General features: G+C 41.5%; 1 protein-coding gene across 10 annotated transcripts in view; it reads right to left on the bottom strand.

The window, feature by feature from the left end:
- LOC135209052 (protein bicaudal C homolog 1-B-like) overlaps nucleotides 1-15,480 on the bottom strand; it is a 167,447-nt gene that overhangs the window by 101,205 nt on the left and 50,762 nt on the right. For 4 of the 10 annotated variants that reach the window (XM_064241609.1, XM_064241614.1, XM_064241612.1 and 1 more), the window contains one exon: nucleotides 1,822-1,891. In XM_064241609.1, the coding sequence (XP_064097679.1) occupies nucleotides 1,822-1,891 (70 nt within the window). Of the gene's footprint in view, nucleotides 1-1,821; nucleotides 1,892-12,209; nucleotides 12,571-15,480 lie in introns of those variants that run through there. The other 6 variants (XM_064241607.1, XM_064241606.1, XM_064241608.1 and 3 more) reach the window with 5 other exon arrangements.

The raw sequence follows: 15,480 nt of genomic DNA on the forward strand, positions 1-15,480 counted from the left end.
ATTTATGCATATACTAATGTACTTACCCAGTCAAAATGGACGGTACTAACGGAGGTTTGTTAGTCTATTGGCTGCGCGCGAACTTTTGTTACAGCATGAAAACTTATACGGATACATATACTCATTGCATTTCACGTCACAAGATACATTCACAAACAGAACTATGGGCGTCTCAAAAGCTGAAATACAGGAATAAACCACTACAAAATTAGCCAACACCTGTAACCAATTACTTAAGACCTTTCTTTCCCGTAAATGTTCTTAGACTGTTCGCCTTCTCTTGTGTCCAATTTCCTATCTCCTCCTTGGGAAAAGATTTACTCTTAAAACCACTTTCAAAGTTTGCTAGTTTCTGCAGTTTCTCTCTCTCTCTCTCTCTCTCTCTCTGAGAGAGAGAGAGGAGAGAGAGAGAGAGAGAGAGAGAGAGAGAGAGAGTGCTTCACTCTAATTTTCAAACACCTAAGGATCTAATGGGGTACAGGAACACTATTTACAAAACGCGAATAGGGGGTAAATTAGGATCCGCCTTAGCCCACAGGTTAAGGAGTGTTCTCCTCTAAAAGAGACCAAAAGACGATACGGTCGATCTTATCAGGTTTCTATGACATTCGAGATAGATTAAAGTTGTTTGTCTTCTTCATTAAAGAAGGTTCAAGTGCGTGACCTTTGAAACAAAACTCGCTTCCATAAACAATTTATGATCGATCCCATTTTATGCCCTGATTGTTACCACCTTCAAGATGAAGTGTCTTCGACGCAATCGAGTTTTCTATACAGCGTATAACGCTGTATGAAACTCTCAGTCAGCAATGGTGGCCCGAGTTGTTGCGCTGCCAGAAGCACGGTCAAGGCTAACTTTAAACCTTAAATAAAAATAAAAACTGGGGCTAGAGGGCTGCAATCTTGTAAATACGTATTTGATAATATATTACATGATATCGCTCAAATGGTATTGTGTTTGGCACCTTAGTCGAGGGCTTATGGGTAAGGCTGGCTTCTCTAAAAACGAACCACCAAATGATCCATGATGAAACTCTCTCAAGAGTTTTACAATTTCTTTTATTGTTGTAGTATATCTACTCTGGCCTCTTGTGGGGCACAATTTATCAGATTCCCTTTATACAAGGTGCACACATACAAAAATAAAATCTAAAAAATTTTAAAAAGTAATTGGAACTCGCAAATGTATTTTACACAAGTATTTTACTACGTATTTCCTCTTATCCTGGGAAACCTTTGTCTTTATCAGTACACTACACTCCTGGGAAACCTTTGTCTTTATCAGTACACTACACTCCTGGGAAACCTTTGTCTTTATCAGTACACTCCTGGGAAAACTTTGTTTTTATCAGTAGACTCCTGGGAAACCTTTGTCTGTATAAGTACACTCCTGGGAAACCTTTGTCTGTAGAAGTACACTCCTGGGAAACCTTTGTCTGTAGAAGTACACTCCTGGGAAACCTTTGTCTGTATAAGTACACTCCTGGGAAACCTTTGTCTGTATAAGTACACTCCTGGGAAACCTTTGTCTGTTTAAGTACACTACTAACAGGCTATTCCCTGGACCAAACTTACCTGGTATAGTTTATAACTTTTTCTCTTACAAAACTGAATGAATAAAATTCTACCAGAGTCCCCAAAAAATTGTTAAATGTAACTATAATACTATGTAAGGAAACATGAACCCAAGAGATTTCCCGCAATTAATAAGAAAATCTACAACAACTTATTCACAATTCAAGAGCAAAACAACTATTTCCCCGCTTATTTTAAGACTTGCATAAGAAATATATGAGAAGATCACAGAGAAACAGTACTCACCCTTTTTATTCTTCGCCCCTACTTTCATGAATTTGGGGTACCTTATGTCAGTTTTCGTTTCGTCCATTATCTGAAAGTTAGAAATAAAAAAAGGCATAAGAAAAATGCTGACTAACATAATCCTTGATAATACTCGACACCTTTGAAAAACTATATTCCTAAAAATGAATAGCAAGGTATATCAACATAATCACGGATAATATTTGACACCTTTGAAAAACTACTCCTAAAAATGAACACCAAATATTACATAATATTAGCAAATCAAGTATTCTAGTGGCTATCAAATCCAATAGGGTAACTCATAATAAAATCATCCAGTTCAATTGAACAGCCTGAAGTGTTCTAGCTCTTAATATCACATGAGCAGATGTGGAGTATCACATTAAACAGTCCAGTAAATTCCTCATAAAACAATTTATAGATTTAATAAAATGTTGAATAATCATCATCTTCAAACACACAGGTAATGCATAACTGTACAGTAGCTGTATTATGTATCTATTGAGAATAACAATATAATATTAGTTAATTTCAGCTGATGGTCACACAAACGTACAGAACTTAAAATGCAACACTGTATACAGAGCAGAATAACATCATCAAGACGAAGAACAGGATATAGAATTTAGGCCAGGGGCCAAGCGCTGGGACCTATGAGGTCGTTCAGCGCTGAAACAGACATTGACAGCAATAAGGTCTGAAAGGTGTAACAGGAGGTAACCCTCGCATTTGCACTATGGACCAATTATTAGGAGAGGGTAGAAAGAAAGATGGAGAGAATTGATGGAAGAGAATTAAATGGAGGTACAGTAACAGGAATGAAAAGATTTGCAGCTGGGGACTGAAGGAACGCTGCATATAACCTTAAGTAATACCTAAAGTGCACCAAAAGAGGTGCACTGACGGCACAACCTCCTACGGGATCATCAATACGATTAATTAATGGTAGCGATATATGTATCTAGACAAAGTTGGTGAATGCTATAATCAAATAGACATCACACACTACTGACAGCAGCCAGCATAAGAGAGGAGTAAAAATGTTTTTTAAAAATTAATACCTAATATCTCCAACAAAGAAACAAAGATTCCAGGAGGCGGGACTATCTGGGGAAGGATGAGTCCCGTCTAAGGAAGAGGTCAGCCTCCTTCAGGAAGGAAAGAAGGAAGGAAGGAAGGAGGGGGGGGGGGGGGGGGGGACCCACTCCACCAATCCCGACTGGCGGGGTGGGGAGGGAATAACTCTCTATGAGTTAATGCAATGGTTTGTAAGCATATATTATCCCCCCACATAGACTCACCTGATGGTTGAGGAATCTTGTTGATTACGTCGAAGGCCCAGTAGGGAAAAGGGGGAGTGGGGAAGGGTAGGATACAGAGGATGGACAAGCATCATACACACACTTTCATATGACGAATCCCCCCCACCGGCCCGATCTCAAAGGCATCAAGAGACCTCCTCATGCAATCCTGGAGGTAATGGGCCATAAAGGTGGACTGCCTCTTCCACACCCCTGCCCTCAGGATCTGGCCGACTGCCAGGTTATTGGCACAAGACAGGAAGGTGCCTAAACCTCTGATGTCATGGAGCTTCATGCCTTGAGGGGGGGGGGAAGCCCAGCTCCCTCGTAGGCCCTCCTGATGGTCTCCCTCAACCAGAAGGAGATGGTGTTCTTCGCGACCGTCCTTTTCTCGCGCCCGAGAGACGAACAGGTTTTGAATACCAGGGTGGAGTCCTTCCGTCCTGCTGAGGTACTTCCTTACTGTCCTTACTGGGCAAAGGAGCATGTCCTTGGGGTCCTCTGACTTCCGCAGGGCTGGGATGAAGAACTCCACGAACCGCTCGTCCACTACTGACGGGTTCTTGGTCTTGGCTACGAAAGACGGCACGAACCGGGATGTTAGATCCTTCCACCCCCTTGAGTAGGACACCTGGTAGGAGAGGCCGTGAAGCTCCCCCACCCTCTTGGAGGATTCTAAGGCCAAGAGGAAGACTGTCTTGAGTGTGAGCTCTCTGTCTGTATTATCCTTGAGTGGCTCGAGGTACTGCCAGGGACTGGGGGGGGGGGCATGCCTGCTCGAAGCCCATAATGAGCAGGGAGATGTCCTTGGAATTTCCCCAGGTCTACCCCTCTTTGATAAAAGACCTGGCTCAAAACTGCCCTGACCCCTTTATGGCCGTGATGGAAAGCCTCTTTCCGTCCTCAGATAGACTAGGAATTCCGCAGCGTGGGGAATCTTGGTACATAGTGGGTCCAAGTTCTGTCCCTTGCACCAGACCCCGAAGAGCTTCCACTTCCCCTGGTAAACTGCTGCGGAGGACTTCCTAAGACATCCCGACATGCGGGAGGCCACCTAGCGCGAGAATCCCCTCTCGCTCAGGAGGAACTTAATAGGCTCCACCCACGAAGGCAGAGCGCGTCCAGGCCCTCATGAAACCTCTTGAAGTGGGGCTGCCCTAGTAGGTCCAGACTTTGGGGGAGTTCCCAGGGTTCCTGGTTGGACATCTCCAGGAGATCCAGGAACCAGTCTCTGTCCGGTCCCCTGGGGCTACGAGGGTCATGAGTGGCTTTGGAGGTTTGGAGACAATTGAGGACCTGCCTGAGGACCCCGAAGGGGAGAAACGCATAAGAGGTCTAGACCGTCCCAGGGGTGCTGGAATGTGTCTTCCCACACCACTGCCGGGTCCGGGACCAGGGAGTAGAAAACACCAGGAGCTTGTGGTTCAGGCTCATTGCGAACAAGTCCATGGAGGGGAGCCCTACCTCCCTATCAGCTCGCCCGTTACTGCCGGGTGTAGGGACCATTCCGCCCCTAGGACCTGGCTTTGCCTGCTGAGCCCATCGGCGATCACGTTCCTCTTTCCCGGAATGAACCTTGCTGACAGGGAGATTCCGGCGTTCTCCACCCACTCTAGTACAGTCTCTGCCAGGGCGCACAGGGGTCACAATCTCAGACCCCCTGCTTTTTTATGTAAGCAATGACGGTGGCGTTGTCGCACATGACTCCCACAGGCCCTACCCTCAGGACCTGGGCAACGCTGCTGTGACGAAGACTCCATAAAAGACCAAAAGCCTACACACACGCAGCAAACACACACAGGGAAAGACGAAGGGAAACAGGCTGGTAACGGACGATGAGCTGGAGCATATGAATGCTACAGAGACCAGGAAAGGACTGCAGGTCAGAGGTCGTGCTCTTCGACCCTGGGGCACATACCTGGCTGGGGTTTGGGAGGGAATAACCAGTTTTTTCTGGTCGGTACCGGATTGACATCTAGGATTCTTCTACGATAGTTGTTCGGGGTAAGTATATGGCATCGGAACAAATAATGAATTTATAACAAAACACGGTTGAAAAATGACAAAGTTTTAGTATATTTGGCATTATTCAAACCTAAGACTTTATATGATACCTAAAGGTGTAGCTTGGTCGGTCTAACAGAGCGTGGCGGTACAGGTGGGAATAACCTTTTAAAGACTTGGGTTTGCCCTCTTTCTTTATGCTAAAGTGGAAGCAGAATATAGAATTTTGGCCAAATGCCAAGCACTGGGACCTATCAGGTCATTCACGCTGCAAAGGAAACTTGGGTAAAAGGTTTGAAAGGTGTAACAGGAGAACCTAGCAGTTGCACTAAGAATCGATTGTGCGGAAAGGTTGGAAAGTAAGATGGAAGAAAGAGAATATGAATGGAGTTACAGTAAAAGGAATCAAAGAGGTTGCAGCTAGGGGGCCAAAAGGACACTGCAAAGACCCTAAAGTAATGCCTTAGTGCACCGCATGAGGTGCACTGACTGCATTACCCCCTCACAGGACTTCATGCTGTATGGAGGAATTGACTGACTTGCATGCCTGTTTTTGTGCCAAATTAGGTTTCAATTTCCCATTTTTGTAGGCGAGCCGGGAAGTGGCTCTCATTAACCCTTCATCCCAACATAAGTCTAACCACAGGTCCCAATGCCAGTTTGTGACACTCTGGGAAGCCTTCAGAAGGAATTGGTCCAGTCACTGGGAAGGGTCATATATGGTAATTTACACTCACTTACAATAAAGTATTGTCCACTTGCAGCCCACCCTTGTCCAGGAGAGGAGGGATTCACATAGTAACTTAATAGCACCACCACAAGGCCTCAAGAGTGTCCAAGGACTTGTGGATGATATAGGTAAAAAGCAGAAAAGGTAGTATGGCGATGCCAAACACCTTCCCTCAGTACCTGTGATGGCAAAAAGCTTCTTCTATAACCCATGGAGGGGCAATGCCCATTACTTTGTGAGCTCTCCTTTGGGGCTCTTGTACTGCATCTGAGCCCTCAGATTTAAGCCCATTTGATCCCTTCACAATACCAGAATTAAATCTTATTCTTTGATACCTCTTTCTTAAGGTCTGCTCACAAACAGGCAATGGCACTCAGGGTTTGAAGTGCACTGTCCACTGAAATACTAGTGACATAGTATAACCTTAACTCGACAACTGGGTACTTCACATTAAAAGCGTCTGCCAAAAATTCCAGCACAAAATAAAATTAAACCCAAACTCTTCAAGCATCACACAGAAAATGAGGCCCAACCCTTCGAGCGTCACAATAACAAGAGACGCAACCCTTCGAATGTCACAATGAAAGAGAGACCCAACACTTCGAACGTCACACTGAAAGAGACCCAACCTTCGAGAGTCACACTTAAGAAAAGAGACCCACCCCTTCGAGTCCCGCGCGGAAAAACACACGTCACACTGAAAATGAGACCTTGTAATTGTCCCATCCTCTTTTCTGAGGCCAATATGATAGTAACTAGGTCTTTAACATTACATCCCCGTTCGAGGCTTTCCTCAGGTGCTTAAAACAGCAACCAAAGAGACTCCAAGACTTGGCATGACAACCTTCTCTGGGGAATTTTAATTCCACACAATCAATCATATCCTAGACACCTGCTTTGGTCATCCTCACCAGATGATGAAAAATTCTCAGACATCATACTAGAGAAAGGAACCAAGGAAATAAGCCATCAACCCTTCAAGTGTCACACAGACAGATTCCCAACCCTTTGAGCGTCAAACTGAAAAGGACACCCAACCCTTCAAGCATCACACTGAAAAGACCACCCTTCGAGCGTCACACTGAAAGAGATGCCCAACTCTTCGAGCGTCACACTGAAAAAGACCCAACCCTTCGAGTATCACACTGCAAATGAGACCCAACCCTTCAATCATCACACTGAATAACAGATCTAACCTTCAAGAGTCACACTTAAAAATAGACTCAACCCTTCAAGTGCCACACGGAAGAGCAGACCCAACCCTTCGAGTGCCACATGGAAAAGCAGACCTAACCCTTCAAGCGTCACACTGAAAATGAGACCTTGTAATTCTCCCATCCTATTTTCTGAGGCCAATATATAGTAACGAGGTCTTTAGCATTATATCCCAATTCGAGGGTTTCCTCAGGAGCTTAATACAGCAACCAAGAGACTTCCTCAGGACGTGGCATGACATCTCACTCTAGGGGATTTCAATTCCACACAATCAATTATAACCTGGACATCTGCTTTGGTCATCCCCACCAGATGATGAAGAATTCTCAGACATCATACTAAAAGGAACATCACAAAGCACAGGGCAGGAAAGCCCCACAAACAAACCCTTCCAACACAAAAACAAAAGGAAACAAATTCTCAAATACACCAAAAATGAGGGAGAAATGCATTGACTTGCAAGTGCTAATCAAAGACCTGGGTGGTTACCAACAAACTCATGCAACTAAAAAGACCTGAAAATTTTTCAATTATTTTTCTAGCTTCAACAAGCACCAACTGCACCAAAAGAATGTTTGTCCTATTTACACAGCCTGTTTTAATTAAACCCCATTGAAACTACCAAAACCTATCAATACCTATGAAAATATGTGATTATTCTAGAGAACTCTAGGCAGTAGACTATTCCAGAGAGAAAACTGCAAAATTCATTGCATTCTTCTTATAATGTAAACCCCTAGTCTGAAGTGGTTTTAAGCAGGTTTTATGCTGCAAAACTGCCACATCCTAATACATATTGACCTGACCTAACCAAACCTTTCCCAGGTTAATGCGCCCTTGAATTGGCCCAGAGGGAGGGGACATGTAACTATAATTTTATTTTATTATTTTTTTTTTATTCTTGGTCATTTCTGAGGTAGTTTATCCCCATCTACTCCATCCCACCCCAAACCCCCTTTTTTGGGACACGCTGCAGACTAGGGGTATAAATAGTTTCTTTGCTTCAAGATTCCTATGACCTAATATGTACATCCTGACCTAACCTAACCTTAGCTGGGGCACTGCAACCTGAACTGGCCCAGGTTAAGAGAGCTTGTCCCCCACAACTATCTATATAGTATTTTGGTATTCAAAAGATGAACCCTATTCATATGGAACAAGCCCATAGGGGTCCAATGGACTAGAAATTTTAGCTTCTACAGAACATGGTTGTTCATTAGAATTATTTTATTGCTAAGATAGTTTAACCAGACCACCGAACCGACTATCAGCTCTCAAATAGCTGGCATAAAAAGAAGTAGCAGAAGATAAAAGGGAACCAGAAAGAAGAGATCAGTTACTGAAATATGAAAAATATACAGATCAAAATGTAAATAAGCTATTGTGCTTAAACTTTCCAAATTACACAGCCTAACAAACAGAAAGAGGAATAAAAGGGATCTGGACCTGAAAACTTCGACACCGAGGCATCATTTACTGCATATCGATGCTGCTGTTCAGCGAATCTGGTTGCTATTGCCAACAAGCAACATTGGGGAATGGAATAGTATGGAATTTAGGAGTCATTATGAAAAAGGTCAAGCACTGGTACCAATGAGGTAATTCGGCGCTGGAAAGGAAATTGAGAGTAGGTAGGTTTGAAAGGTGTAACATGAGAACCTACCCGTTGCACCATGAAATACTTGTCAGGAGAGGGTGGATAACAAGATGGAAGAGACATCATTTGGATGGAGGTATAGTAAAAAGAATGAAGTGGGTTGCAGCTAGGGACCGAAGGGACGCTGAAAGAACCTTTAGTAATGCCTACAGTGCAACCCGTTAAGTGCACTGATAGCACTATACCCCCTACGAGTAGGATAAGGGAATCAGTTCTAAATGTGCGAGATATGCACCCGATAACGAAATTTATCAAGTGTTCTAACTTTAAAACTGGTAAAGAAATTAATAAAAGTCTCTATATAAGCATCTTGAAAAAAATCTGTTTGATAGATCACGTATAAGAGAGAGAGAGAGAGAGAGAGAGAGAGAGAGAGAGAGAGAGAGAGAGAGAGAGAGAGAGAGAATATTAAACAATATGTCAGATCGTATAAATACGCTCCAGCTCTGACGATGATATAGACTAGCATTCGTCTAATATACACAAGCGAATAAGGAGCAAATTAACATACGAATAACAAGTGCAAGAGACACGATTTCTGCAAAATGAAATGTAACATGTATGGAAAACAAGAGGTAATAGACAGGAAGCAGAAAATCAGCAGACAAAAAAAAAAAACCTCCAGAACTTCAAGATACCAACGACCTCACGTTCTCAGTGTGTTATTTTGAAGTGATTAAATATATATTGTATGTTTGTTTGTTTGTTTGGTGTTTTAACGTTGCACGGAACCAGTGGTTATTCAGCAATGGGACCAACGGCTTTACGTGACGTCACCTCCGAACCACGTCGAGAGTGAACTTCTATCACCAGAAATACAGATTTCTCACACCTCAATGGAATGGCCGAGAATCGAACTCGCGGCCACCGAGGTGGTACGCTAACACCATACCGATCACGCCACTGACGCGCTGAAGTGATCAAATAAGATGATGTAGAGGGAACAAATAAAGCCATAATCCTCGTCTAGATATCATTATACTGATTACTGGTTATTACAAACGCCTAAGCAATCAATACACCTTGGATTTTCACTAATTACGATCAAATTCGTACTTTAAACCCAAGTAATATTTTAAAGACACAACAGTCACTGTTAAGGCCAAACCTTTGTCTTGGAATGGAATGGCAAAGCGCTGGGACCCATGAGGTCATCAGGCGCTGAAACGGAAATTCTGAGTAGAAAGGTTTGAAAGGTGTTAGTTAACAGGAATAAAAGCTCGAAGCTGCTTTATGAAGCATCTGTTAGAAGAGGGTGGATAGCAAGCTGGAAGAGAGAGAATATAAATGGAGGTACGGTAATAGCGATGAAAGGAGTTGCAGCTAGGGGCCGAAGGGACGCTTCAAAGAACCTTACGTAACGCCTACAGTGGGACACGTGAGGACTTCATAAAAATTTGGCTTCACTCTAGAGCCAATGGCAATTAAGAATATTAAGCTAGATTTTGCTGATTAAGTAAAGCATTACCAGGGGGAAAATTTTGGAACTAAATTATTTAGGATTAATGGAAATCTCCCCAAAAAATAAAAGTCAAGTCACAAAGTTATTACAGAATTTGGGCAAATTGTCTAAAGCATGTACTGTGGAGAATCATTTCACCTCAACACTGTAACACAATCCGAGGTACCATAAATAATGCAAGAGAAATTATTCAAAAGTGAGGCTTTCAAAGAACAGTTCTGAAGCATTCTCAGCTGCTACTACTACTCTCTCTTCTCTCTCTCTCTCTCTCTCTCTCTCTCTCTCTCTCTCTCTCTGTGCTAATTTTTATGAAATAAAAAAATAAATGAATAAACTGGCTCAATAATCAAAAGCATAGTACTACAACACAAAGCTGCATAATAAATACATACATTAAATACATAAATAAAAATTGAACCGAATTACACAAGTGGATGCTAGTTAATCCTTGTATATCCTACAGATGGATACATGGTTTATTTAAGCATGCCCAGGTCCCACTGAGCCAAAACCAATTAGGCTATGTCAACAAAGTAGATCATCTGGACACAGACTGTTATTTCATGTTGTCGTTGACCACAAATCACAAACAATGGCACAGAGCAACATAACCAAGAAGAAGAAGAAACTATCTATGCAAAACTAAGAACAATTCTCAAGAATGAAGTTAATGAATAATCTTGGAATCGTATCTACAAATGTGCGTAGTTCGCCGCTCTCAACGAATATTCATGAAAACAATGGCGTTATGGCGCAGAAGTAACTAGGCTAGTAGTTGCCAAATCTTACCAGAAAATCTAGTTGCCAGATCTTACCAGAAAATCAGATAAACATTTTTGGGGAAAAGATGGAAACCACAAAGTGCTCCGTACCAAGTAAAGTAATGATCACCTGAAATACGTAACGAATGATAAGTGTACAATATTAATGCTACAAGACAAAACGCTGAGTTTGGTACACAAATATACAAGATGATACTTGAAATTTTGTAAAATGGATGGGAGATCAAATCGTTTGTATGGTGTTTTTACGTTGCATGGAACCAGAGGTTATTCAGCAACGGGACCAACGGCTTTACGTGACTTCCGAACCACGTCGAGAGTGAACTTCTATCACCAGAAATTCACATCTCTCACTCCTCAATGGAATGGCCGAGAATCGAACCCGCGACCACCGAGGTGAGAAGCAAACACCAAACCAACCACGCCACTGAGGCGCTTGAGAGATCAAATTGTCGTGGTGTAAAATGACAACCAGCAAAAGTCAATGAATCGATCACTGAAATCTATATAAAAAATTGTAAATCGTATACAAAATGACAGCAAGAAAAAGAAGAATATTACGGCAAATCATATGAATACTATATGGTCAATAATGAAAAACAACCTAAAATAATTAACTAAAGATAAATTCATTATTCAGGGAAGCGTAGACGGCTACGATCTAGAAAATTCTCAACCTACAGAAATCCTGTGATGTGGAAAAGTTAAAAAAGTAATTTCCGATACGCGGAAGGCAATCCGCGGTGGCCTAGAGTATGGCAATTGACGTTTGCCTATGTTATTTTACTTACTGAACAAGAATTTCAAGTAATATTTATTCGGACGACTGTAATTAACCCCCCAGGGGCCAGTACTAAACACGGCAATTGACGCCCTAATCCCCAGTGGATGTCGTATCCGCGGTTACGTTCCTTGCAGTTCGTGCGGAACTATTCTTCAGAATTACCCTGCAAGAAACGTAACCGCGGATTTCGCCGTGTTTAGTACTGGCCCCTGTGGATTAATGACAGTCGTCCGAATAAATATTACTGAAAATTATCGTTCAGTAGGTAAAACTGCATAGAAAAACCCCAAATGCCAGTCTGGGCCGCCGCGGATAGGTACCCCAGATCTACCAAATTTATAAGGAACCCATCAAAAACAATAAGAGTAACACAAAGGGAGATACCACCATCCCTTCAAGTTAGGAAATGCAATGCACTGTCAAATAAAAAAAAAAAAAAAAAAAACTTACCAAGTGTTGTGCCAATAACGAGAGAGTAAAATTGATGTCCCCCTCATCATCTTGCATAAAATTGGGCAGACCAAAGTCACCGAACTCTATGGAATCTTCCTTTGGGCTAGTCGAAGACGACGCGGGCACTGTCCACGAGCAGTTAGAGTAATCGGAGAGGGAGTCCTCTTTCCCGAATAAGTTACATCCGGAGCTGGACATCAAAGGACCAATGTCCTTTTCCCAGATAATGTCACCTGCGACGAAAATGTTGTTCATCTTGTTTAAAAGCTGTACAGCGATATCGCTCTGCACAGAGCAAGGATGCTGTATCCTTCGAAGCAGGAAGCCGAGTGCCAGATGATAGTCAACGTCAAGATGTTTGACGGGTGACCTACGGTCGCGATTGTGGAATAGGATCCCGAGAAAAGCCTTTCCCACCCACAGTCCTTCTAGACTTCCACCCACCAATCCCACTTCCCTGATTCTGTAGACATTGCTCCCTCCATGGCATCATATGGTGGGTATCCACGACGCAATGTCATCCAGTCTCCAACTAGACCTCTAAAATCACGCCAACAAAATCGAATTTCATAAGCCCTCACTTCGTATAAAAAACATTATTACCAATATAGTCTTAAGCAAAAATCCATAAGTAATTTATAAAAATTTGAAACGCTAATAAATGACAACTGCGATTAGAAAAAAAAAAAGGTTAGGACAATGAGGACACCAAGTGACAGGTTGAACCAATGGCGTGTGACAGGAGGTGACCAGAGCCTGTGATTGGCCAACGGTTCGAGCTTCTAACTTATCCCGGAGCGGCTTCCAGACCGGAGAAAAAGTATATCTTTGTCACCGGATTGGTTGCCATCGTACGATAATTATCCATGGCGTGGCTATTTGCATTATTACAAAACTTAACCCCTTTGTATAATTTATTTTAACAGTTGATATTCACGATATACAAGAGACTCGAGTCTGCTTTTGAAACTATAATACCTACAGCTTACGAACTTACACTAAATATGTAGAATTTTTTTCACATTACGGGAGAGAGAGGGAGAGAGACCATTTAAAGGTACGACCAATTTTGACAGCAAAATGCCTCTCGATACATTTAGGGTCGACATTTTCAGAAAATGAACCAAGGAACATTGTTGGAACCAAGGTATACCCTTGGTTGAAAGTTTCAATACAAAAACGTGTTTTCTATCGATATGCATTTAAGTAAATCGGCTCAAAAGTTAGTTTACAAATAGTTTCCTTCTTAATTTTAAGTATTATTATTGGTTGCTATACTTGGGCTTGTTCTCTACGCGTCACCTGCTCCGAGGTGGTAGTACTGAACAGCACATGATAAATGTAAAGTAGATGGCCACACGAAGATATCGTTATTAATATAATTTGTCGACCACATAACGAGATGTGTGTATGTAAAAACACTGCATCCCAACGAGTTAAAGCCATATGGCTCCTCAGAGTAGCGTAGATAACAAGCCAAAGGACCTCCTACTATAGACAGCATCTGCAGTAGTAGGAAAGCATTGTGAGCTTGTTGTGACAATCTCGTGAGTCTAATAATTCAGTACCAATTTTGATAACGATAATATACAGCCAATGTACGATATTGTCCATCCCAAAAATAAAATCTGGCAACGAATTAATAACTACTGGAAGACTTTTAGTATCTCTTGATTTGAACCTTACAATTTTGCAGATGGATATGTTTAAAGTTAACTCTTTAGATTCGTTATGCAGATGGATATTGTTGTAAGTCCGTTATATGGCTCATACGATGCTAGTTGGTCAAGAATGTTTAATTAAACCAATTTTCTTGGTGCTATTTTTGCAAAAGCATTAAGGACCAGCCGATATGCACTTTTTTTTTTTTGTGGTATCGTAACGTTTTGCTGTTGTTCTCGCAGACAAAACTGTCAAAATTGGAGCTTAAATCCAAACAACAGTAACAAACCATTATTTGGCACTAATAAATACGATATTTCATTCGGTAATAAACGCAAGACCTACCCTTAGCTGAAATCCAAACATATATATTGTTACAATGATGAGAGGTGAATCAATTCTGCCAAATGTTGAACACTATATCCGTTGCCTAACTGGTATGGTATAAGGGAAAATTTTGATCATAAGTCTCCAATAAACAGAGAAGTACAGTTTAAGTCTATCCATGAAGTCTTAGCTACAAAGGCTAGGTTATTTATGATGAACATAACGGATCTGTGTAGTAATTGTGGAGAGGCTGAAACTATTATGTAATTAGTTTATTTTTGTAATGAGAACAGTTAACGGTTACTGGATGAAATAATAAATGTGGTTGATTTTCTAAAGGTTTTAAAACTAGAATTTTAAGCATATTCAAAAAAGATAAAAATACAGCAATGATTCTAATAAGTGAATATATGACTGGCATTTTATCCATAAAGGTAGGTAGGTTTGGAAGGTGTTACAGGAGGAAAACCTCGCATTTGCGTATGAAATAATTGTTAGGAGAGGGTGGATAACAAGATGGAAGAAAGACATGAATGAGGGTACAGTAAAAGGAATGATAGTGGTTGCAGCTAGGGGCTGAACCAACGCTGCAAAGAACCTGTAGCAACGTCTACGGTTTTTGAAACCAAGTATCCAAAGTAATGACGCTGAACACCTCTAACTATCACTATCAAAGGTATATTAAAAAAGAAAATACAGCAATCCCTAAAAAAAGAAGAAAAAAGATATCGAAGAGACATTTCATTAACCCCGGGATGAGGTCCACCAACTGGAAAAGATCGAAATTTAAAAATATTAATAAATGTTACATACAAGCCATGATCAGACCTCCAGCTTACTCGGGATGCGTGCAAGATTTCCCCCTTCATGCATAAGTTGTAAACATTCTAGTCTAACTTTTAACGTAAATTATAGCATGCTAAAGTCTACGGTCAAATAGAGCCTTGTTTCACCAACAAACATAAAAATAAATGCTTTATCTATTTAGAAATAATGTTTCTGTACAGTTTTTACATTTTCATCCTAATGAATTAATCATAAATATCCTAACCTAAAATTTCTGTATTTTTAACTCAAGGCGTAACACCTTTTCAGACCTTTTTAGGCTAATAAACCTTTTTAGGCTAATAGACCTTTCCTAACCTCCAACAAGAACAAGAACAACATCAGCAAAAGTAGTGTGTAGGCTTTCTCCCCGAGTAAGCGAAAATATGCAAACGCACAAAGTTACAAGCCATTAAGTCTGTTCCATTGTTGTAGGTCATTCCCATTTTGGCAA

The sequence above is a fragment of the Macrobrachium nipponense genome, chromosome 37, assembly GCF_015104395.2.
Source record: "Macrobrachium nipponense isolate FS-2020 chromosome 37, ASM1510439v2, whole genome shotgun sequence".
NCBI lineage: Eukaryota > Metazoa > Arthropoda > Malacostraca > Decapoda > Palaemonidae > Macrobrachium > Macrobrachium nipponense.